Source organism: Panthera tigris, chromosome D1 (assembly GCF_018350195.1).
Source record: "Panthera tigris isolate Pti1 chromosome D1, P.tigris_Pti1_mat1.1, whole genome shotgun sequence".
Classification (NCBI taxonomy): Eukaryota; Metazoa; Chordata; class Mammalia; order Carnivora; family Felidae; genus Panthera; species Panthera tigris.
In genome coordinates this window covers 43393720-43419444 of record NC_056669.1, presented here as the reverse complement: position 1 = coordinate 43419444, position 25725 = coordinate 43393720, and the positions used below count along the sequence as shown (strand labels likewise).

At 36.2% G+C, this 25725-nt stretch overlaps 1 protein-coding gene across 1 annotated transcript in view; it reads left to right on the top strand.

Annotated features, from left to right (window-relative positions):
• TYR (tyrosinase) overlaps positions 1-23437 on the top strand; it is a 105000-nt gene extending 81563 nt beyond the window's left edge. Inside the window, exons 4-5 of the mRNA XM_007079004.3 lie at positions 14176-14357; positions 22923-23437. Coding sequence (XP_007079066.1) covers positions 14176-14357; positions 22923-23152 — 412 coding nt within the window. The 3' untranslated portion in view covers positions 23153-23437. The remainder of the gene's footprint in view (positions 1-14175; positions 14358-22922) is intronic.
• The last annotated feature ends 2288 nt before the right edge of the window (positions 23438-25725 follow it).

The following is a 25725-nucleotide window of genomic DNA, read 5'->3' as shown; positions in this document are numbered from 1 at the left end:
CTGATCTCTACATCAGTTTTGAGTGCAAATGCATTAACGAGGTAATCAAATCTCTGAGAAATTCTTGTATTTGTTGAGTGATTAGATCCAGTAATATTTTCTTAATAGCTAGAGATTCTCAAACATTTTGGACACAAAGAAAAAATGATAAAACCTCACTGACACAGGCAAGTTCAACTTTCAAAAGGAAACAAGGAAATCCCAAGAATTTGGGACATGAGGGATAAATGGAATTACTAATCCTCACTGTCTAGAAGTATATAGAGTTGAGGGAAAGCCTTCAAACAGGAAATTCATTACTCTGGCCTTTGAGAAGAGAGGGGTTGTCAGCTGGGCCCATGGAAAGGTTTGCAAATATGGCTGCCATGTCTGTTCTGTCTTTCAGAATTGCACACGCTCGCTTGCTCTCTCTCTTTCTCCCTCTCTCTGCCATGTGGCTGTGGATTGGAATGATATTCATGGCTCCTGTTTCCATTGAAGTGCCCTAACAGCATCCTTCTCATTCCTTAAGTTTTACTTCTAATCACTTGGGGGTAAACAGGTAATAAGTGATAACAAATTGGGACATTTTGAGAGATTCCAAAGTACCTACTGCCATAAACTCCTTGGTTTCTACCCCCACTCTTCCTGAGATTGTCTGTTTGCTCCTTTGATCTTCTACCCTCAGTTGTTCATTGTTTTCTGAAGGGGTTTTACTAATATCTCACCTTTCTATAGATCTTTCCTTAGCACAGAGTATGGGGATTCTTCCTTTCATGTTTACTCTCCTCCCTTAACAAAGACCCAATACAAACAGAATAACAGATTTCTCCTTTGCCTAAAGTGACAATTTATATTTTTGACTAGATTGGGTGACACTCAGATTACTGATCTTTTTAAGAAATACATTTGCCATTTTTTCCCAATTGAATTGAAAACTAGAGGAGTAGAAAAGAGACTTGAAAATAATGGCAGATAAAGATTTTTGGCTACAGAAAGAATAAAAGGAGTTAGATGGGTATATAACTATCACTTTGGGGAAATATACACGGAAAATAATCTCTTTTTTTTCAGTCTTTGATTCTTTTCATAAGCTCCTATCTTCTACCAGTCAGAATCATTTGTCGTGATTAAGATGTCAGGTTTTCAGCTTCGGTTGAATTTGCTTTCTGAAGGATGTTTTACATTATCTTCTTTGTTCATTAGGCTAGACTTGAACACATTATAATTTTTCTCATCTAAATTTCCAATGATATCACTATTATTGCTCCATAAATTATTTGTGAATTTGTGTTCCGTATGTTTCTATAATTGTACATCATAAATATTCTTAGGCATACACGGAATATTTGCTGTTCACTGGAAAGAAGCATTTGAGCTCATACTGAATTTTTCTTCTGCCAGATGGCATTCCTGGTGTTCAAACATTTGTGACCTTCTTTGTTTTCTTGTTTCATTTACAGACATTACCTTCAGTTTCTCTTACATTGTTAGTTTAGGTCCTCGTTACTTAGCTACCCCATGTGTGCTGTTGGTCCCTTGCCCCTAATCTCTCCAACAAAAATCCATCTTGGGCAACACTTCCATATACATCTCTCTATGCACAACCATTTTTTCACATCATTCACCTTCTCAAGTGGCAGCAGTGACTCTTATTGCCTATGGAATAAATTCAAATGCCTTATGCTAATACCCATAGATTTTTGGTATTTTGTTCTTGTCTGTCCATTTTTCTCACTATGCCTTTTTTTTTAATCCATATGCACCAAATGAATGTATTTTTTTTTTTCACTAAATGTTGTTCTGGAAAAGAGACAGAAACCCAGGAGATAATAGGCCAGGTATGAGTATTGAAGAATTGGCTCATGTCCTATTAATGATCCAAGGGGAAGAATGAGGTTCTTAGTGATTTTTATTAACAAGGACTCATAGAGCCTACAAGGAAAATAAAAGACATTCCAGTTGAGGAGTGGTAAGAATTGATTAATGGAATTATAGAATGCAGGGATCTTTAGGCTGTGAGGTAGGTTATTAGGTCAAGAAATAATTCCATAACTTCTCTGAATTTCCATCAAACAATACCAATTCCTTGTGAGGCTGAAAGCGTTAGAGGTGCATCTGAAGGGCCAGATGCCAAAATGGTAGTAATAATCCTTTTGTTTGGAGGAAAGAGCTTTCAATACAAATAAAGGAGTCTCTATCTGTGCAGGTAATAGATGTGTGGTAAATTCTCCACTGTAACCCTCAGAAGCAGGTAAAATCTGTCATGATTGGGGGAAAGTAGTGAGGCTGTTAACAACACATCAAAAGTAGATGCCTAGGGCCTAGAGACACGGTATTAAAAACACAATTTAGAGAGAAGATTGGAAACCACAGAGTATTGTCTGGTGCTCATGACAGCAATGCTGGGTTAGTCAAACAGTACTTATACTCATTTTGCCTGCCTTGAACTTGTTTTACTGTTCTGGCCATTAATGATGACTTTAATTCTATAATACTTAAAGACACCTGTCCACATCAGATAAAGGTCCTAGAGCCTTGGCTAAAGGAAAAATACTATATATATGGTATAAGTAGCTTACCTCCCTAAAGTTTGCTTAAGGGAAGGAGGGATTCTGCCTTTTGAGACATTTTATCTTGTACTTTACCATGTTACTTCCTATACTTGCCTGTGTGGGTAGATACTTAATAACTATTTGTTAAATATGTATTTGTAAAGTATATACATATATTATATATTCTCATTCCCATGGGACAGATCCTAGACTCCTTCTGGAACAGTTATCAAATATTTATTATTTGCCAACTGTGTACAGGCTCTACTTTACATTTTATGGATTTAGTAGTGAATAGATTAAGCTTTCATTTATTTTTAATGTTTTATTTTTATTTTTAGAGAGACAGAGTGAGCAGGGGAGGTGCATAGAGAGAGAGAGAGAGAATCCCAAGCAGACTCTGCACCGTCAGCACAGAGCCTGATGTGGGGCTCACTCTCACGAACCTCAAGATCATGACCTGGGCTGAAATCAAGGATCAGACACTTCACTGACTGAGCCACCCAGGCACCCCCTACTTTCATTTCTAATACAAAATTCCACAGGTTTTTTTCACTCACAAGCTCTTTTCCAGTATTCTTTTCCTTTTCCTGACTAAACTAGAAAATGGGCAAATCATGCAGGTTCACTCTGTTTGTTTGCAAAACATGCAGTTGACAGAACTTGTTATGTTGGAAAATGCCAAGTGGAGCAAACCAGAGTTTGATTCCTGCTGCTCCATTTATTAACCAAATGAATTGAAGAAGTTATTTAAACTCCTTTTTGCTTGTTTGCTCAGTTTTTGTGTGTTTTCTTGTGAACACTGTGGTGAGTCAATGTTTTCTTAAGGCCAAGAACCTGTACTGCAGGGAGGTTGCCTGGCTTTGAAGCCTCGTTCTGCCACCTGCCACCTACTAGCTGTGTAACCATGGGCATGAGTCTTATCCTCTTTATGCTTTAGTTTTCCCATCTGTGAATAGGGATAATTGAGGAACTGAACATTCTTCATAGGATTGTTTTGTGAATTAGATGAGTTCCTATATGAGGAGTACCTCAAGCAGTACCTGGCATACAGTAAGTGTTGCATAAGCTAATTCTCATAACTGTTACTATTACTAATCCTCTCTAGCAGTATTGTTGGAGAAATAATATAATGTTTATTAAAATCCCCAGCAGCATGCCAGATATGTTAACACTTAATAAATGGGAATGATTACTGAATTGATTGGGTTTTTCCCCATTATTTTACGAGCCTCCAAAGTATCATTATAATAAAGAATAGTAGGAAGTAATGGAAAAGTTGGTGTGAAATGAAGAGAGATTTTGTAAGGAACAGGGGCAACACAGATCTCTTAAGAAAAGTCATAGCTGTCTGCATAAATAGAAGTTGTCTTATGCACTGTTGGTCCACCAATACATTATGATCTCCAGTAGATGGAAATCATATATGTTGACTTATTGTTATTTAGTATAATATATACTAATACACATATCCACTATAATATTTCTAAAATTCAAATTCAATCATGGTCACTCCTTACCTAAAGTGCTTAGGTAGCAAGTTAACTCTCAGGATCAATCCAAACTACTTCCATCTCCCCCTGTGCCCTGGGTAGGCCTTTCACAACCTGACCCTTCTCACCTTTCTGGTCTCACTCCTTATTAATCCTGCACCACTCTACATTCTACTCCCACACACCAAAAAGCCATTTTCAGTTTTCAATTACATCAGTGCCCAGGCTCCCTGTAGGTCTCTGCTTTGAATGCAAAGCCTCCAGGGTAATCTGTTCATCCAGTTTACATACCATCCCTGCTGTGAAGCTTTCCTGGACTCCCAGCAGTTCCTTGCTCCTGTTGCAAGCCTATAGGTTTTATACACATGCCTCCAACAGCATCATTGCTGTTGAAATTTTACATATCTCTTTATTGCAACACGGAGTAAGATCCATAAGGAGAGGGATCATTCTGATAGACCATCCTTGGAGCTTGACAAGTAATGGGTATAAGATATTAATATTAATACAATATGAACATTAATACAATAATTATAATTAATACAATATTTAGTGAATAAATAAATAGGCAATTTAGTGAAGAGGCAAGAGATGCTGTAATGCCACCAATTCCCTGGGAAGAGCACTGAGAATCTGGAAGTCAATCAGTAATATCCATTGAAAGCCAAATGAAAAGCCTGCCCCATTGTGTGGGAGGGCTGGCCCTTCCGAATACTTCTTAGGGACCACTCTGAACAGCCATGGCCTGTGAGTGCAGCCTGACTCATTCAACCTGGGTGTAACTTCTGCCTAGTGCAGTGGCTCTCAGTTCCGGATGCACATTACAGTCATACAGGGAGCATGGCAACTTGCTTTCAATCCTCTCTCAAAACTGATCATAGCAGGGGGCTTGTCACCTAATGACACCCTTAAATATTTATGGGAAAAAGAAAAAAACAACCTCTGAAACAGCCTTTCTTAGACTTCTAGCTTTTTGGTTCTTTTTGGTTTGTTATCACCAATATTTTGGTTCTTACACTAAAATCCCTTCAAATTTCATCATTCGCTTAAGTGATTTTAATCTGTTTTTCACTCCCTTACACATGCCCCAAGGATTTGTCTGCCCTTTTCTCAACTAAGCTAAGAAGTTGTGGGGCATGTATTTAAAATTGCAGTTAGCCCCAGTTGAATTTCTTAGCTGTGGAACAGGCTTTTCACTTGCAGCTACACATCCCTGACAATCTATGCTCTTAAAGTGTCCACTTCTTTTAAAAGTGTGATTTTTCAGTAAAACTTTCTAAATACTCCTTCAATGGGTTCTATTGTTAGGCAGGTGCATGAAGAAAAGAATCTCTGGGATACTGTTCTTTCAAACCCAGAGAGAGGATCCAAGATTTTAACAGGGGCCTCAGTGTAAGCAAGTCACGTGACTATTACCTGGTTACTTCCTTTGGGCCCCCAAAGTCAGCCACTGATTCATTTAATTATGCATTAATTAAACATGGTTATGTCAATTCCTTGCTTAAAATCCCCCAATGGCTTCTCATTCAGACTTTCTGCCTTTCTTAATATGTAGAAAGGCCCTATATGTAGTTTTGGTTTAGCTACATGTACCCACACACATCCTTCCTTCCAGACCTTTTCAACTGCTTGCAGGGCCCCAAAAGCATACCCCCATTTCTTCATGCTTGTGCTTTATTCTTTCCTAAAGTGCCCTTTCCCATTTATTACTTTGCCCAAACTTGTGCTATTCATTTTCAAAAGTTAGGTGCGAGTGATGGTTAATTTTATGTGTCAACTTAGTTAGGCCATGTACCCAGCCATTTGGTCAAACATTCTGGACATTTCTTTGAAGGTATTTTTAAAGATGATATTAATATTTACCCTGGTAGACTTTGAATAAAGCAGATTACCCTCCATAATGTGGGTAGGCCTCATTCAAACCAGTTGAAGGCCTTCATAGGGAAAAAGTGACCTCCTCGATCAAGAATAAATTGTGCTAGCAGACTGACTTTGGGCTTTAACTGTGTCTCTTGCCTCAGTCTCTGGCCTGTCTGCCTACCCTGCAGATTTTGGATTTGCCAAGTTTCTACAATCATATGAGACTCTCTCTCTCTCTCTCTCTCTCTCTCTCTCTCTGTTACTGTATCTGCCTCTATTTTTCTCTGTGTCTCTCTTTTTGTCTGTCTCTTTCTCTCTCTGTGTTTGTCTGTGTATACACACACACACACACACACACACACACACACACCCTGTTGGTTCTCTTTTTCTGGGGAACTCTAATACATCCCCCATCCTCTTCCAAATCAGATGCTATCTCCTCTTTCTTTGTTCTCCCAAGACGTTAATGGCCCTGTTTCTCCCATGTCACTCCAACCATACTGTGCTGAGTGATTGATTAGAGTGCAACTCTTTTGAAGATGAGACTCCCCATTTGACTTTATATTCCCAGCACCTAACACAATGGTTATTACATGCTAGATACTGTGTTAACTGATGTTGATCAGTGAATAGCACCACCTACAGAAACATCCAACTCAAAACGATTAGCATCTCTTAGATTCCTCCTTTTCTCAGCTCTAACCTCTAACCACTAAATAAGTGATTCTTCACATATTTAATTCACATTCCTTTTGAGATTTTGATTTTAAAAAATTGGATTCTCTCCCAAGAAAACTATACAATTCCCACTAAAGTTCACATATTTTTGGACTACACATACCCAGCCCGCTTGTTAGATAGGCACTATGATGGACATTTAGTGTACAATGATCAACAAGACAACATCATAGCTTTCAGTGAGTTTCTCCTTCTATTGCTAGAGAGTGACACATAATCAAATAATTACAACTTGATAAATGTAATAATCAAAGGAGAGAAACATTAAGTCTGATTGCTGTTTTAAGAGAAGTAGCATTTGACCTAAGTCTTGCAGGAGCAAATGATGTAGTAGACAATAAATTTTAAGGAAACTTAAGTTCTTAGGAAATCCTTGAAAGGAAAATTCAGAAACAGAGTAATTACAGTTTTAATATCAATAACAGCAATACTTCTTCTATACATCACTTGAAGTTGTTTTGCATATTTCAACATACTTAATATTTATAAGAATCACTTTAGGTGAGTACTATTACCTACCTATTGGTTTGCCAGGGCTCCCATAACATAGTACCACAGACTGGGTGTATTTGTTCCCCCGACCAGACTCGAGTTTTGACTGGCTTGCTTGAGGCATCTCAAGCAATGGTTCTCACAGACAGTGTGATGATCACTGCATCTGTCCTGGCCTTCCAGAAAGATGACACTTGAGAAAAATAACCCCAGATTCTTTGATCTTTCCATTGTCTCATACTCCCATAACTTCACTTATTAACACAAGCTGATGGCCTCTCAATTTATATTTCCAGAGTAAATCTTACTCTGAAATCCAGACCCAAATATCCAGCTGTCCACCTGACATCTCCTTTAGAACGTTTCAAAAATATCTTCAAGCACAGTACATCAAAAATCATAATACTAATATTTCTTCCTCATGCCACATTTTCTCTCCAGTTGACTACATCCTTGGGAATAAAAAATATTTTGTCCTGGGGTACCTGATTGGCTCAATCAGGTAAGCATCTGATTCTTGATTTCAGCTCAGGTCATGATCTCACAGTTCATGAGATCAAGCCTTCATCCAGCTCTGCGCTGACAGTATGGAGACTGCTTGGGATTCTCCCTCTCCTTGTCTCTTTGCCCCTCCCTCTTTCTCTCTCTCTCAAAAATAAATAAACATTAAACAATTTTTTTTAATGTTTATTTATTTTTGAGAGAGACAGAGAGACAGAGAGAAGGAGACACAGAATCCAAAGCAGGCTCCAGGCTCTGAGCTGTCAGCACAGAGCCCAATTCAGGGATCAAACACACAAAAGGCAAGATCATGACTTGAGCCCAAGTCAGACACTTAACCGACTGAGCCACCCCAATGCCCCACATTAAACAATTTTTTAAAAACATTTTCTCCTGCGGAATAAGCCAGAAAACTTGGAGTCTTCTATGACATCTCATCACTCAGTATACCTACTTGGATAGTCACACACCATCTTTTTGCCTACACATCATTTTCTCTGTGATTTCATTCCTTGTTCCCTACACATCAACTCGTACTATCTTTTAGCCCCTTGTCCAGAATGCAATCTGTACAATCTTTAAAAAAAAAAAAAAAAGGGCGGGGGGCGCCTGGGTGGCTCAGTCGGTTAAGGGACCAACTTTGGTTCAGGTCATGATCTCATGGTTCATGCGTTCAAGCCCTGCATCAGGCTCTGTGCTAATAGCTAATAGCCTGGAGCCTGCTTCAGATTCTGTGCCTCCCTCTCTCTCTCTGAGCCTCCTCCACTCACATTCTGTCTGTCTCTTGTCTCTCAGAAATGAATAAAAATTTTTAAAAAAAATTTTAAATGACAATCTGTTCATGTTATACCTACCCCTGCCCCCACACACATACAAACAGTGACTTCTTGCCACTCATAGGAAAAAATACAAATATTTCTCACATGCCTTCTACTGCTCTTCATGATTTGCTCCCCACTTACCTCTCTAACCTGATCGCAAACTATTTTCTCCCTCCTCTCCATATACATATCAGCCAGTGCCTGGGACTTGCTATGTACTTTTCACTAAAAGTCCTTGGCAAATCCCCTTCTAGTCTTCAGAAACAGTCCACCATTTCTCTAAATATGCATTCTTCAGCTCTTGGTTAACAGACTATCAAAGGCTTTCCCAGAGACTAAAGACCAAATGAGGTCTCCTCATTAAATCTTGTTAACATGTGGCCTGCTTCATACTATTTTCCAGTCTGTAATTATAGATTTATTTTTTAAATTACTGGTTAATATCTATCTCCACCCCTAGACTCTAAATACCACAAGGATGGAGAACTTCACCCAAAGTAATTTGGGGAATTTTATACCCTGCACAGAGTCAGTTTGTTATAGATGCTCAAAATATACATATTCATCTCTCTCTAAAATAGATGAATAAATGAATGAAAAAGTCTTCTATTATACAGATATATGTTGCTTTTTTGTTGCTGTGGTGGTGGTACTAAACTAAATCTGTTCCTAAATATCCATCTACATTAAGTTTTTCTTGTTAGTTGTATTTTTAAAAAATAAACTCTTGTTTTAAAATGGTTTTCTATTTACAAAAAATGTTACAAAGATAGAACAAAGTTCAACTATACTCCTCATCTATTTTCCCCTATTTTTAATATCTTACATTAGTATGGAATATTTGTCACAATTAGTGAAATAATATTGATCCATTATTAACCAAAGTCCATACTTTATTAAGATAACTTAATAGTTATTTAATATATATATTTTTTTGTTTCCGGATCCCACATAGGACACCGCATTATATTTAATCATCATGTCTCTTAGGCTCCTCTTGTCTGTGACAGGTTTTCAAACTTCCTTTGTTTTGTTTTGTTTTATGTTCAGTATACTAGAGGTTTATTGATAGATAAAATATACTTTCAGTTGCATTACATGCCTTGTAAACATATATTTCATGTTTATCTCAAGAATATTTTGCAGGTATATTAGATGACTACTATATAAACTGACTTAAGGAATTATATGCCACCTGCATTATGTATTCAGTGTATCTATTTTAATTATTCAAAGTTTTTCTGCATGGTAGACTTATGTATTTCCCCATGATATAAATTATGTATTCATGTATTCATACATTATATAAATTATGTATTCATTAATTTATATCATCATAGAGTCATCTATATTTATTTTATACCTTGGGTTATAACCTAATACTACTTTATTTATTCTGTGGCTGAAATTTTTCCAGTTTTGGCCATTGGGAGTGATATCAGTGGGTTCCTCTGGTTCCTTTTATTGAAGAATATTTCTTCTGCTCTATTCACTTTTTATTTTCCTTCTGTTATTCCAATTGCATGTATGTTACCTCTTTGAAATGATCACACAGCTGTTGATTTTTTCCCCATTCTTTTTTTTCACTTTGCATTCTAGTTTGGGAAGTTTCTATCTTCAAGCTCACTGATTCTTTCTTTAGCCATGTCAACTCCATTGATGAGCACATTAAAAGGCATTCTTCCTTTCTGTTACACTGTTTTTTATTTCTAGCATTTCCTGTGAATCTTCCTTAGAGTCTTTCCACCTCTCTGCTTCACCATCCATCTGTTCTTGCACGTCCGTTACTTGTCTTGTTACAGCCCTTAATATATTATTCATAACTATTTAAATTCCCTATGTGATAATTCCAATACCTATCTCATATCTCAGTTAGGGTTTACTTTGCTTTGATTGCTTTGTCTCTTTAGGTTGTTATTTTCTTGCCTTTTGGCATGCTGTAATTTTTTATTGAAAGTCAGATATATTTTATTGAGTGATAGGAACTGAGGTAGACAGGCCTTTAATGTAAGGATTTATGTTAATCTGGCAAGGAGTCGGGCTGTGTTTAACTGTAGCTGTAGGTGCTGGAGGCTTTAAATTTCCATAGGTCTTCGTTCTTGTCCTCACTCTTGAGTTTGGGCTTTCCTGTATACTATTCCTCAGATACTGTCTGCCTTGTAGCTCTTTAAGCTGTAATCTCTGTCATGATACTGGAGCTCTGTTGATTCATGGTAAAGTATTAAGGTGGGAGCATAGGTTGTGTTCTAAAATATTGTGATTAAATCAATCTTTTACTTGGCCAGTGTCTTGGAGCTGTGACCTTCATGAGTGTTTCTCCAATGGTATAGCTTTTCTTTCCCTGTTTCCTGTTTCTTTGGTTACAGCATTCCCAATTTATTCCTTGAAACCCTGGCCAATGTAGCCTATGTTTTATTTCCCCTTGAGACAGAAAAGCTGGAATCCCCTTCCTCTAGCTGGGATAGGCCTTTGGTCATCATTTCTTCTGAATTAAACAGGTTTGTTATGGAGAAGGCTGAGGGCTTATTTCATAATGGTACTTCTCTGCAGTCATCTATGCAGCTTTGGGGTGACAGTTTGTCCAGTGACTTCATTCTCTCATGGCCCAAGAAAATTTGTGGATTTTCCACTTGTCTAGCTTTTTCTTGCTAGACAAGAGGATGGGAGTGTCCAGGGTTTTTACATGTCAGACTTGAAACCAGAAATCTCATGTTACTTTTATACATAAAACATATCCTTTCTTGTTTGTATCCATGGTCATCTGTACCTTTTCTTAATTCTAGAAAACTGTCTAGATATAGTTGATATAAATCTTTGGTAGGAAGATAAGGTCTTCTGAAAATGGCAGTGTGATTATCTAACCTAAGCATCAGAATTCCAATGTGAGTCATTTTAGACATGGTTTGATGAAATTAACTGAAGATGAGTACCACCGATGAAGAATCTAATCGAGATTAATACCTTCATTTTAAAAGGTTGATAAGGTGGGTGAGCACATTAATGGTTTTATCCATTAAATCTTTTGGTGCTAAGAATTGATGTCCTTGTCCTACCTAGTGAAGAATTTTTATTTCTCGGCAGGAAAAAAAAAAGATTATTTATAAGCTGAACTACAGTAGTAATTTTTCTCAATTAACGAAAGGCACAATTTTTGCCTCAAGCCCTTATCTGGTAGCTCATTGGATATTGGGCTCTTTTGCAATCAAAGTTTAATAGGGATGGGGGAGAGATTAATTGGATCAAAAAGCCTCCTTCTCATTAAAAAAAAAAAAATAGATTTGCCAGTTGAAAAGCAGGTAAACATTGTGTAAGCGTGTTTAAATATTGTTTAAACATTAAATATTGCTTAATACAAATAAAATACCTTTTAAAATGTTATAATACAATTCTCTTTTTTGTTAAAATATATATGTACATATATGCACATTTTATAAACTAGATACAACAAATATGAAGCAATTATATGAATTTTTTTCTCCTCTCATTTTTGCCCATTTATGTTTTCTGAATTGTAAATAATGAATAAGTAATGCTTTCATGCAAGGAAAAAACTGCAGAATTTAAAACAAAAAAAAGCTGATTCATAAAACTTTAGGTCTTGAATAGAATTTGGGCCTTATTCGTTAAGCCAATTCCAAATTTCTTTAGTTGAGAAGGCACACACAGAAAAGCCAATCTTCCCATATCTTCTCCTTTTTCATTCCTGCTGGTCAGAATCATAACCTTTCTTAAAAAGACCCAGCTCAAATGTACATGGCTTTGGCATTTCTGTTATAGTATGTCTCAGGTCTCTCGCTAATTGTAAAGTTCTTCCAGTATAAAGTTAATAATGAGGAGGAGGGAGAAGAGGAAGAAGGGGAAGAGGATGATGATGGTTTCCACTTACCATTTGTTAAGCAATTCAATGTACATCTTACTTATGTTATACTAATTAATCCATAAATATTATTCCCATTTCACAGATGAAGAAAAGGAAAATCAAACAAATTAAGAAACTTTTACAAATTTCCCTTGTCATAACCCATGGGACTCAGTTTTTTATGTAGGCTCTTGCTGCTCCAAACTTTGACTCATAATAAATACTGAATAAACTTATTTAGTAGTTGAGCTATTTAGAGATCATTTGGTATTTGTGGACCAGATTTTCAGTATTTATCAGTAACCTGCTGGTCCCTTGGTTAATTCACAATTAAAAGCCAACTTTAACCACAACTAGCATTTGAAGTCCAGATACTCTAAACAAATAGAACTATTTTCCAGTGTGGAAAAAATGAACTGCCATTCTGCATCATTGTTTTCTTCTTTATTTCCTTTTTTTTTTTTTTTCAGTTTTTGTTTGTTTGAAGCATTATCGCTTTCCTTTTTAGACACCATCGCCAGGACAATGCACTAACTTTTTATCTCCTGGCACAAGTTTTATAGCTAAGTAACAATAGCTTAGTTATTTAGTACTTCCATAAATATTATCCCATTGGATAATCCCTTTGGAAATAGGGCAAATATTACTGCTTTCATTTAAGGACGAAGAGGCTAGATCTCCAAGAACTTTAGTGATTTGCTTAGAGATATACAGCTTTTAAAACACAGAGCTAGGCCTTAAGGGGAGTTCTCTGACTTTAGGTCTTGTGTCCTTCCCTCTATTATATAGCCTGATAATACAAAGCCATTCTCTTTGTCACACTTTTAATCATACACTATAAATTCTTCCATAGGTTAAGTTTCTACTTTGTTCTTAATCTTTTTAATCTCTTAATTGTTTATCTTTTGTTCTGTCATAATTTTTAATTGCACACAAGAGACTAACTCTGGTTGATTTAAACAGAAAAAGAATTTGCTAAGAAGATATTGGATAGCTCAGGAAATCATGGAGAAGCAGGTTCAGAAATGAGTGGGAACAAGGGAAGAGGGGAGTAGCAGCCAAGAGTTCTGCTAAAACCATGCTATAGAACACAGGATATTCCTTTCCTGGTACTTCTGGTCTTATAATCCCTAAAAATTAGATGTTGTTATCACAATTGTCTTCCCACTACCAGAATAATTTGTCATTGTCCTTGCTAGTGACAAGATAGTATGTCACTATCTTCTGTTTCAAAGTCTTGGATGAATGTATGATTGAGTATGAATCATACGGTCATACTCTAGCTTAAGGGGAAGATGGAAAGCCAAGTCCAGGTATTTTTAGTCTTCATTATGAGAGGTAAGCTCTTTCTCACCCCAAGTCTCATTGAGCATATACTTCGCCAAACAGAACAAGATGGTTGAAATAATTGAAAGTCCCCTGCCATGACCAAAAAACAAAAAGCAAAAAACAAACAAACAAAAAAACAAATTTTAGTACTGATTCCAACTTAGTTTTATGTGTTCTTTCTTTAGGCTAACTTTCTTTGAAACAAGAAACATATTTAATTTACAACTCTGATTCAGTTGTCATTCAACCAATAATTACCCTTGTTCTGCAGCATTCTGAAAGGTCTAAACTTGTCATGTAAAGTTCACTTACCTAAGAAATTCCCTTTCCATAGTTACCCTCTCATATTTCTTTCAAGTGAGTGAGCTTCATCAGGGGCTGACAGAATGAACTAGTGCTTTCCAAAATATTTTCAAAGCATAAAAAATATATTTGGCATCCTTCCATGCCTTGGAATTTTAAGATATGCCTGGTTATTTTACTTTAAGAATTATAAATATTTCTCTTATAAACATGTTTCTGAGTCTGAATAATCCTTTCCTCTACAGTATTTTTGAACAATGGCTCCGAAGGCACCATCCCCTTCAAGAAGTTTATCCAGAAGCCAATGCACCCATTGGACACAACCGGGAGTCCTACATGGTTCCTTTTATACCTCTATACAGAAATGGTGATTTCTTTGTTTCATCCAGATCTCTGGGCTATGACTATAGCAACCTACAAGATTCAGGTAAAGTTTAATTTCTTTCATATGAAATGATGAATCTTGTGTGACCAATATCTTTTGAGAGACTATATAACCTTTTGTTTTTACAATGCTATCCCCAAAGCCTTTAAATTGGGAAAGCATACTACAAACCTTAATTTATCACTAATTTATTATTACATGAACTAAGTTGCAAGAATCTTTAAATTCACATCTATTCTGCTTAATATAGGGCATTTTGCATATGGCAGCCATGGAAAGGACATTACAATTAAAATCAGAAAGGAAAAAGAGGGTTTAAGACATGACTCTATCAGCTGACTGTAAGGTGACCTTGGAAATTTTTCTTCACGCTATGAATCTCAGTTTTTTAACCTGAAATATTGGGGTCAGAATACTTCAAAGAGATATTGTGATAATTAAATGAATATGATGTATTAAAGAGTCCAGTGTGGTGTGACAAAAGATAAATGTCTTGTAGTTTTAGGGAAGCATGGGCATCTCTGTTGGTTCAGTGTCTGACTCTTGATTTTGGCTCAGGTCATGATTTCATGGTCGTGGCATCAAGCCCTGTACTGATCTATGCTCAGCTCGGAGCCTGCTTGGGATATTTTCTCTCTCTCTCTCTCTCTCTCTCTCTCTCTCTCTCCCCGGCCCCTCTGCCCTTCCCCTGCTTGCACACACACTCTTTCTCTCCTTCCAAAATAATAAATAAGTAAATAAATAAATTTTAAAAATTACCAACAAAACTTGTGGATGTTTTAATTTTAAGCCTAATTAATAATAACAATAATAATAAGAAGAACAACAATAAGAGAAAGAAGAAGAAGGAGGATTAGGAGGAAGAAGAGGAGGAGGAAAGTCAGGAGGAGGAAAAAGAAGAAGAATGATTAAAATGATAATTTCTATGACCATGATTAAGCTAATAATATAAAACTCTAAGATGATAATTATATTTGGGCTTTAAATAATCTTCCTGAGTAGAAATATCAATATCTTCCTAATAAATGTGGTACAGGTAACAATGTCTTCCCCCACCCAAGAACCCACTACATGCAGATCTCGCACATGTGTTACTAATCAATCATACATTAGGGTTAGTATTAGTATCTCTAGTAATAGGTGATCCCACTGATACTGTGAGAGTTTAAATGACTTTCCCAATATCATACACCAATATGTGGAGGAGGCAGATTTCAATACTGTAAGGCCCTCTCTTCATTTCACTACACAATGCTTCTACTCTAACACAGGAGTATCAACATCCAAAAACAGTAGAAAAACAAAACAAAACAAAACAAAACAAAACAAAAAACAATAACATATGGCTTGTGATTAAGAGGTATTCAATAAGCAGTGATGTTTCATTATATTCATTGATAATTCATAAAAATTATAATTCATAAAAACAAGTAAATTAAACATATTAATGACATTTACCAACTTCCTACCTCTTGTGCTAGATTCTAAGGACATAAAGGACTGACATAGTTCCAAACTTCAAGGAGCTCTAAATTCAATGTGGAAGTCAGGCAATTGTGCAAGAAAGTACAAAACATCAGTCTGTGTTAAGTGCAGCAAAAAAGTCATAAACAAAATCCAACAGAGGAGCACAGAGGAGAAAGCAATGACTTCTGAATAACTCAAGCTATTGAGTTGAATAACTCCCTGAATAACTCAAGGAGAAAGACAAGACCTTGAAGGATGAACAGGGCAGAGAATACTATAAATGAAGATAATAACAAGAAAAATAGAGGTGGAGAATGTACAGTTTATTTACAGAATGCTAAGTTCTCCTATTTGAGTAGTATAGGCAATGGAAAATTACCCTGAGGAAAGAAATGAAATCATTTAATAATAGCTAACACATACTGAGTATTTTTTATGTGCCAGAAACTCTTTTAGGTGTGCTGTGTGCATTATTTAAACTTCATAACTAGCCTATGAATTAGGTACTATTATTTCTTTTTTCCTATTCAGATGAGAAAACAGAAGCCTAAAGAATATAAATTACTTGTCCAAGGCCATCTAGCTAGTATGTGGCATAGAAGAACCACAATTTAGGGCTACCAGGAGAACCTATATTTTATCAACATTTACCTGCCCTTTGGGGATCACTAGTTGAACAAATATGGCTTTGATTAACCTGTTTTGATTTATCTGAAAATCACAGGCAATGGAAGGAATACTAAAATGGCTGGCTTTGGAAATCAGTTATTTCAAAACCTTAAGATCACTGAGAATGGGAAATTTTGCAAAGAGCAGAGATGTGGTAAGGGGAGGGCTTTCTGCAAGTCAAAAAAAAAAAAAAAAGACAGTCTCAAGTAACATGTTTTCCCTTCCATCTATAAACACCCCACCATACATAAAGAAAGAACCGTATTTGTAATGGCTTTTCAAATATTCACCACTTAGCATTTTATGATTTCCATTTCCAAAACATGCCATATTCTTTCATGGGCTCATGCTTTTAAACATGCTGTTCTCTCTGGCTAAATTTTGATCCTGTTTATCAATTTGTCAAACTCTCAGATATTAAATCATTTTATGCATATATGTAGTCATGTTTAATCATTCCTTTATTAGCGTTACATGGTAATTTTTTATGTATGAATCTTTCCCCACTCCACCTTGACCTTGTACTCTACAAGATTAGAATTGATATCTCTCAAGCTTCTCTAGTTTAAATATCAAATGATATCTGGTTATTGGGGTGAAATCAATGAATCAATTTGAGTACAAGTGATATTGGTCATGAAAGATAATATCTCTTAACCAATATAAGTAAAGCTTGCTAGAAAAATGTCAGCCCTCTTAATACTCAGGTCATTTTTAGACATGTATTTTTAACATATTTCAAGCCTTTGATCACACTAGGTATTTTCTAGGTGGTGTTTTTGATTTATTTATTATTTCTACATACATTCAATAACTACTTTGAACAAAGCATGTTCTTACATACGATGGATACAGTGGTAAACAACATAGTCTCTACCTTTATGGAGTCTACATACTAATGGAAGACCTTAAACAATTACTTACCTAATGACTTATTTATTTGGAGATATACCCATGTCTAGGAGTCAATGAAGCGATATTTCAGAGGATATCGGCATGAAAGGGAGAAGTGATTAGTTGAAAAGAGGGGGGTCTTGATTGCAGATGTTGGCCATAGTGCTAAAATAACAGAAGCCATTGATAAATTTTAAACAGATTGTCTTGAGTTTTTTAAAGATTACTGTTACTGCAGTATGTAGGGAATTTTGTAGCAGTTGCAAAGCACATTCAGGGAAGGTGGTGAAGATGCTATTACAAGAGTCCAAGAGGTAGGTAGGTTGGCAGAAAACATGAAAGAATTTGATATTATTTTGAATTTATAAAATGTACAGAACTTGGAAAATGATTCCAAGGTGATAATCATGGATTCATATGAATCATAGGAGGTGAGAAAGAAGGAGATGTTAGGGATGCCTTTAAGCTTTCTGGCCTGTGAATATGATGCATGGTAATACTGTCACTGAGACAGTATCAGTAAGAGCGAGGCCAGACATGGTGGGAATCTCATGTTTGCATTTGTTATACAGTGAAATGGGATGATAGGAGACATCAGGGTAAATATGTCTCTGGGGCAGTTGGTTGGCCTTGAAACTCAGAAGACATTCTGGGGGCACCTGGGTGGCTCAGTTGGTTAAGTGTCCTACTTCAACTCAGGTCATGATCTCATGGTTCATGGGTTCAGGCCCCGCGTCGCACTCTGTGCTGGCAGCTGGGAGCCGGAGACTGCTTTGGATTCTGTGTGTCTCTCTCTCTTCCCCTCCCCTGCTCAATGCTCTCTGTCTCTCAAAGACGAATAAATGAAAGAAAGAAAGAAAGAAAGAAAGAAAGAAAGAAAGAAAGAAAGAAAAGAAAAGAAAGAGATAGTAATAGGATATAGGTTACAGACATCAGCAGGTAAATTATTATCTCTGCTAATCTGCACAATCTTATGTAGTAGTGATTTTTATTTTGTTTTGCAAGTAAATTGAGAACAGAAAGATAAAGTGGCAAATTCTAAGTCATCAAGCAACTAAGTGGCTGATACTGAATCCCAAACTAATTTTCTCCCCCATTATGCCACACTAGACAGGGTCCTCTTTAGTCCCTATATGTCTTGTATATTATGTTCCATCTCATTGTTCCTTCTCTGTAGTCCAAATGAGTACTTTTTACTGAAAAGCCAACAAAATCTATCAGAGGAGAGAAGGGAGAGGGGGTTCAAAAAGTCACATTAGGGGATTTAGCTATTTATTATTTATTTCTACTTAAATATTTAAAAAGATAAAGTTGATTTGAGATGTTGTATCTGTTTAGGGTAGTTTTCATACAGCTATGGATATATACCATTAATTTTAGAAAAGTTTGGCTTTAAAATCAACAATAGCAACTGCCTGTTTTCTAGTTTATGAATTATTCTATTGCTTCTGTTGTACATTCAAGGAGTTTAAAATTTATTCTTATTTATTGCTAAACTTTAGGCCTACTAAAAAAAATTTTTAAAAACTGCTTCATGTAATTTAGTTCAAGAAGTTTATTATTCATCATTCAAGTACTCATGTTTGTAATTACTTAAGTGTTTTCTGTAAAAGGCAGCTGAGGTCTGGCATTTGTCAAACATTTTCTCTTATAACCGAATTTAGTGATGCTTTTAAAAATTGAGCAGCAGGTGATTTTGTTTGCATGCATAACTGATTAAAAGGCGAGAACAAAAAGCTTTGTCAATAAAAGGCTGTGTCCTTAATGCTGTTGGAAAATGCGATACTGCTTTCTGTATGATACTGCTCTATCGAGAGCTGCCTTATCCCAATATATCCCAAAAGACCTTAACATTTGAGGTTAAAAATGAGAGGAGGAGACACAATGACGGTAACTAGAGTGTCCCATTCTGCAGCTGAGATTTGATAATGGGGCTTCTATCACTCACAAATGTGTTCAGTAGCCATGCTTGCCTATGTGTATACATCAGTGCATACTGTTCCTTTTTTCCTGGGATGGCTTGCCATCATGTGCCATCATGATGGCTTGCATCACATGCAGCACATGCATGATAGTCTTCTGGGAGGCCACCCTTGACTCCCCAGACAGATATGAGCTCTTTCCACCATGATTCCATTGTATCTTTTGGTTACTTCCATCATTACAACATCACTCTTGAAATAATTTATTTACTTGCTACTCTCCTCTTCCAGTTATGGTTTCCTTCAGGCCAGGGATTCTACTTGTTTATCTTTTAACTTACAGTGCTAAGACCTCCACTTGGCATGTAATGTGTCTCAATGAATATTTGCTGTATGAATGAATGAATGAATGAATGAATAGAAGAATGAAAGATAAAACAAGACATAATACTTGCCTCTCAAGAACTTATGATTAAGCCTGAAAATACATATAATACATATAAATAATTACAACACATAGACAATGGTGCCAAGTGTCACAAGTGAACAAAGAAAGAAATAGTCTGAGAATCCAAAAGAGAGCTGACTTGAATCAGTAATCAAAGCAGTTTTGAGAGAGAAAGCTCTTATTAGAAGCTGGTTCAACTGAAATATTGTTGAAATTATTATGGAATAACAACAATCATTAACAGTTATAAATTTCTTTCTATGTGCTAGGCATTTTACCAAGGGCTAATTTAGGTAGCCAAAGATAGAACAATTATGATATAAAAAATAATTTAAAGGTGTACTCTTTGGGTTCCAAAGAAAGTAGCTGAGAAAGAAAGTCTGAATTTTAGTTTAGAGCCATTGAGAAATACAAAGAGTGTTTCAAAGAAGTCCATTGGTAGCAGTAAAAATTGAGACCACTTAGAGTGAACTGAAGTAGAGAAATTTTAAGAGAGGCTGAAGAGCAGCACAAAGAAATAGTACTTTAAAATTGTGACTTGAGCTGAGCCTGAAATAGAGGAAATCATATTTATTATGGAATCTCTATGTACCCTGCATTTTGCTAGACATTTTAAACATACTTTATATATTGAAGTGACTACTAGCAATATAAGCCAGGCATTTGGAGTCCCATTTTCAAAATAATTTTAAATATATTGAAAACAGTAACTTTTTGATATTTCTTTTTAATTTTAGCTTTTTTGCTTTCATTGCTTAGATTTAAATGTCAAAGTTCTAAATATTTTATATAATGTATTTGGTAATGTTTATCCTTTGTAAGTTGTTGTCCCTTCCTGATGAAGAGAAACTCTAAATTGCAACACTGTTCAAATTAGGCTTAATGAGTTCTAGGAATTTTAGAGGTAACTTAGTGACAGCTGGCAAAAAGATGGTGTCAAGGACAGAAGGACAAATGGACAGGGTTTTAATCCTATTAAATAAAAAAGAACATTCCTATTTTAACCATTCTGAACATTCTGAATCATTTTAAATTTTATTTCATGTTGCTACCCATGATTTCCAAGATATGTTATTAAATAAACATTCCTTTTCTCATTGGTTTGTGAATCTCATTTTTATTATACATGGAGTTTACATATACATAAAACCTTGGTTTGCGAGCATAATTCATTCTGGAAACACGCTTGTCATCCAAAGCACTTGTATATCAAAGTGCATTTCAAGAACCATTGGCTCAGTTGTGATCATAGGACATTCAGCATCACATAGTCATATTGTAAGATATCACTCATTTATCAAGTGAAAATTTATTACAAATGTTTGCTCATCTTGCAGAACACTAGCAGAACAAGTTACTCATAATAGAAGGTTTTACTGTAGTTGCAATTCCAAAATTTCCTAAGGTTTCTACTCCATCTTTTATTGTAGTGGACATATAATTAACTTTTTTAAATAATCAGGACTTTCAAAAATGCAAATGGCATAAACTCCATAGGAATGAGATTAGATTAAAAAATAAAGGTATTTTTTGGTTTAAAAAAATCCAAGGAGGGATGAACACTCAAACTCTGGGAAAGGCAGAAATGCAGCTGAGACTGAGGAAGAGCAGGAACCAGGGAACTAAAAGCCCTAAAGACTCTCTGTCTCTCTGTCCCTTTGTCCCTCTCACTGTCTCTCCCATTCTCTCTCATCTCTATTTCTTGGAGTGCGTTCATCCTGTCTTCTACAGGTTGAGAAGTCAGGCTGTCATCAGTTCCCAAGACACCTGGCAACTGCAGCACAGTAAATTCTGAGAAGTGATTCTGATTGGCCCATCTTGAGTCAGTGGTCTACCATGTACCAATCAACTATGACCAAGGAAAGAGTTTTCAAAGAATGTTATAGCTCCTGCATCAGTGAGGGTGGGAAGGTAGGGATTGAGAGCAGATGCAGGTTCAAAGACCTATGGCTTAAATAAGTTACTTTATTTATTGCTCAAATAGCATTTTTGGTGTGTTGTTGAACATCAGCTCCATAATTCCAGGGTCCGGAGCTCTTCTTTCTTGTTTCCACAAGACCTAGGGCTTAATCTGGACCACATGGTCCATGATGGCTCATCAACACACTATCTGCATTACCACTAAGCAAAAAGAAAAAAGGAAAAAGGAAAAGATACATTTTTTTCCTTTTAAGGAAAATGCCCCAAAGTTACATATATTGTTTTCGCACAAGACTTGAGTCACATAGACATCATTTGCTTCAAGGTAAGCCCAAGATGCACTCTCTTCTTTGTATACAAAATGAATAGGAATATCTTAGAGTCTCTTATAAATAGTGATAGGTATTTTTAAATCAACCAAAAGGATACAATAAATTATTAACTACAAGGGAAAAATAACATAAGGAAATGTAACCATTCCACTGTGAATATTATTTATATACTAAAACTAACGAAGGGGTGCCTGGGTGGCTCAGTCGGGTAAGCATCCGACTTCAGCTCAGGTCATAATCTCACAGCTTGTGGGTTTAAGCCCCCTATTGGGCTCTGTGCTGACAGCTCAGAGCCTGGAGCCTGCTTGGGTTTCCATGTCTTCCTCTCTCTCTCTCTGCCCCTCCCCAACTTGCGCTATCTCTCTCTCTCTTTCTCTCTCTCTCTCTGTCTCAAAAATAAATAAAAATTAAAAAAATTAAAACTAATGAAAATCCAAGATGTGGATTTCACCCCAAATCATGATGTTATTGTGCCAAAAAGACTTAGGGAAGAAAAGGGGAGTTGCAAGATAACAAGAATCATTACTTCTCTATGAAGAACTCCAGATATAAACTTGATGAATTAAAAGATGGTAATATTTTCCTATTATTTTGAAATATGGAAGCAAATATCAGAATAAAGAACTAGAAATTACAATAGTTGACTTGGTTGTAGGCACTACATAAATTATAGATCAGTTGATTGATTGTTATCAATCAACTTTAAAACATTCCAGCAAGGTGGTATTATGTTCCTGCCTTCCTGATAAAGAAACGAAGGTTTAGGAGTATTAGGTGTGAATTTTCTGAGCTCTTATAGCCACTAAGTAGCAGAGCTGGCATTCAAACCCAAGTGTCTGACTCCACAGTACTCTGCAAGGATAATTAATGATAATGATGATGATGATGATGTTAATGATGATGCTGATGCTGATGATGACAACAGTAAAAACACTGGGATATCTTTCTGTTTCAGAACGGGACATTTTTCAAGATTACATTAAGCCCTTCTTGGAACAAGCAAGTCGGATCTGGCCATGGCTCATTGGGGCTGCTGTGGTAGGCTCTGTCCTCACGGCTGTGCTGGGAAGGCTCACTAGCCTATTGTGTCATCGTCGCAAAAGAAAGCAGCTCCGTGAAGAAAGACAGCCCCTCCTCATGGAAAAGGAGGATTACCACAGTTTGTTGTATCAGACTCATGTATAAAAAGCTTAGGCAATAGAGTAGGGCCAACAAGGCTGACCTCACTTTAACTCAAATGGTGTTCAAGTCCCCAGGGGATGTTCCAAGAGCAGTCCCCGGTATTGGTTTGTGAAGACTTACCAGAATTGCCATCTAATACAAAAGGTACCCCTCCTCCAATTCAGGGAGAATACACCTGTGCTTGCCTCACTGCCTTTTGATCATCCCTTTGACAGTTTTCCTCAAACCCATATTTCTAACAAAAGGATGCCATTTGGTAATGAGTAACTGCTACTTGTATCTGAATGAAAGTGCTCTCATAAAAATGTGGGAATAATTTTGATTTTTCCTCCTGATTGTTTAATGAAATGTTTCTTTTTTATTGTTTTCTTTCTTTGATTTTAATAAAATGGTAACAAATTGACATAAACTGACTCCTTTGAGCTTGGGAAGTACATTTTTGTTTTCCTCAGAAAGCATGTTTCCTTTATATTTTACATTCTTGCTCCAAAATGTATTAGGAACTTCAAATAAACAACAACCTTTAGCTCTTTCCTTCCATAGTTCTGAATATGTGTTCGATGATTCACTGAAAATAAAGGCCCCACCCCTACAACAAATATGGCTAAGTTCCTGTCCCAAGATGTACTCATTAACTATGCTGATCATGGTGATAACCCTATTAAAAGCTTTTTTTATCTTCTAAGAAGAATTTTATTAGAGAATATTTAAAATGCTAGGAAACATTTGAAGTTTGAGAACCATTATGTGAATTGCCTGGCTGCAGTTCTAATAAAATAAGACTTGTTTCTCTTGGCTATTAAGACCCTAAATTAGGATATGCAGATAATCCTGCTGCTTGAATTTTTGGGTCTCACTGAATTTCTAAAAATAGTACAGTTGATACTACATTTCTATTATAGCTATGCATACATAGCATAAAAGACAAGGTCCAGCTGGTGGAAGTTACAGGGGACCATTTTGGTTCAATAAAAGGAAAAACTGTCCAGTATTCAGAGCTTTCCACAACCAAAAGGGACATCCTTAGGAAGTAATAAGTAGTTGTCACTATAGTTCTTCACATATACGCTGGATGGCTAATGCAACTTGAATTCTATAAAGAGAATTTAAGTATTAAGTTTATAGTAATACCTATTTAAATTGGCTCAGGACTCTCAATTCCCCATTCAGAAACAAGGTCAAGCATTCTCTATAAAAAGTCCCTGTGATTCTACCACAGTATTTCATATGTCACCAGATTCTAATTTCCACTCTCACTGGATATCCAAACTCATTTGCACTGTACTGATAACCTCCATCTCTTTGTTTCTCTTATGCCTAATTAACGTTTGCTCAGCATTTTCAATATGACTTTGGTTTTACTACTTAATTTGCATTTCCCATCTCATCTCTGAACACTATCTTTCACTGTCTCTGGATGCCAAGCTTTAAAGACAGACGTGTCTAATTCAGGCTCCCAGAAAACTACCTGGTCCTGACACCTCAACCTGTACATGTCTGGGGGGAGCATTTGAAAGGAGACAAGCTTACCTGTATGGTACCTTTCAACTAAAATATTCTACAATTCCTAGAAGGTCTGAAGCATAGTGTTCAGATTGTTTATGAATGCATTTAAAAATGAGTGGACTGAAAACCTTGAGCTCTTAAAAATGCCTTTATCTAGGAAAAAAGCTGACCTAAAGTCAAGATCACATAACTTTAAATCATTACATTTTATTTAGTCCCAATTTGGATTTCAAAGAAAAGCAAGAAAACAGCCTATTATACACATTGACTTAATGATCTCGACTAATTTTCATTTAGAAATAGAAATTCACAATTATTGCTGAGGTAATGTCTTTGACTCTCAGAAATCACTAATAGTTAATAAACTCAGTTATATAGAGTAATATTATCTTCTAACTCCCACTGTTTAGACTTGCTGACTAGCTTGTCTAATTTCAGCTGCTTCATAGAGAAAAGTCAGGCAAGGGATACGGAACAGCATACTTACTACTTAGACACTGAGGGTCTGTGGGACTAGTGGGTAAATACAAGGGATTTTATCCTGAACTTGGTACATTACCAGAAAAAAAAAACAAAAACATTTAAAATAAATTAACAATGGCATCTGAGGACCAGATTCAATTTGGTTGGGAACTGGAACCAGTAAAACTAAGAACAAAAAGCGGGAAAAGAAATTTGGATAATGGTCTGCAGAAGATTGTGAGGAGGCAGTGACAGGGAATTTTGTTTGCCTTTTGTCTAATCCCAGAACACAAAGAAATTACTTAGGTAGGTTTCAGTTGAAGGCAAAAATTTTGGTCCAGGTGGTATTTTTAATCATTTTTACAAAGTACCTTGAATGAAAGTCCACCCTGGAAATTTTCATTGTTACTGACAGCGATCTGTAGAAAATCATTCTTTTCTGTATCACAAGACAATTCCCTCCTCTACCACTGCATTTTAACATAGAACATCGTTCTGCTTCTCTACAGGAGCCACATATTTACTTGTGTGTCAGCAGCACCATATCACACAGTGATTCTCAGTCTGGTTTTCTCAATAAGGTTCCAAAATTACCTGACTGACACTTG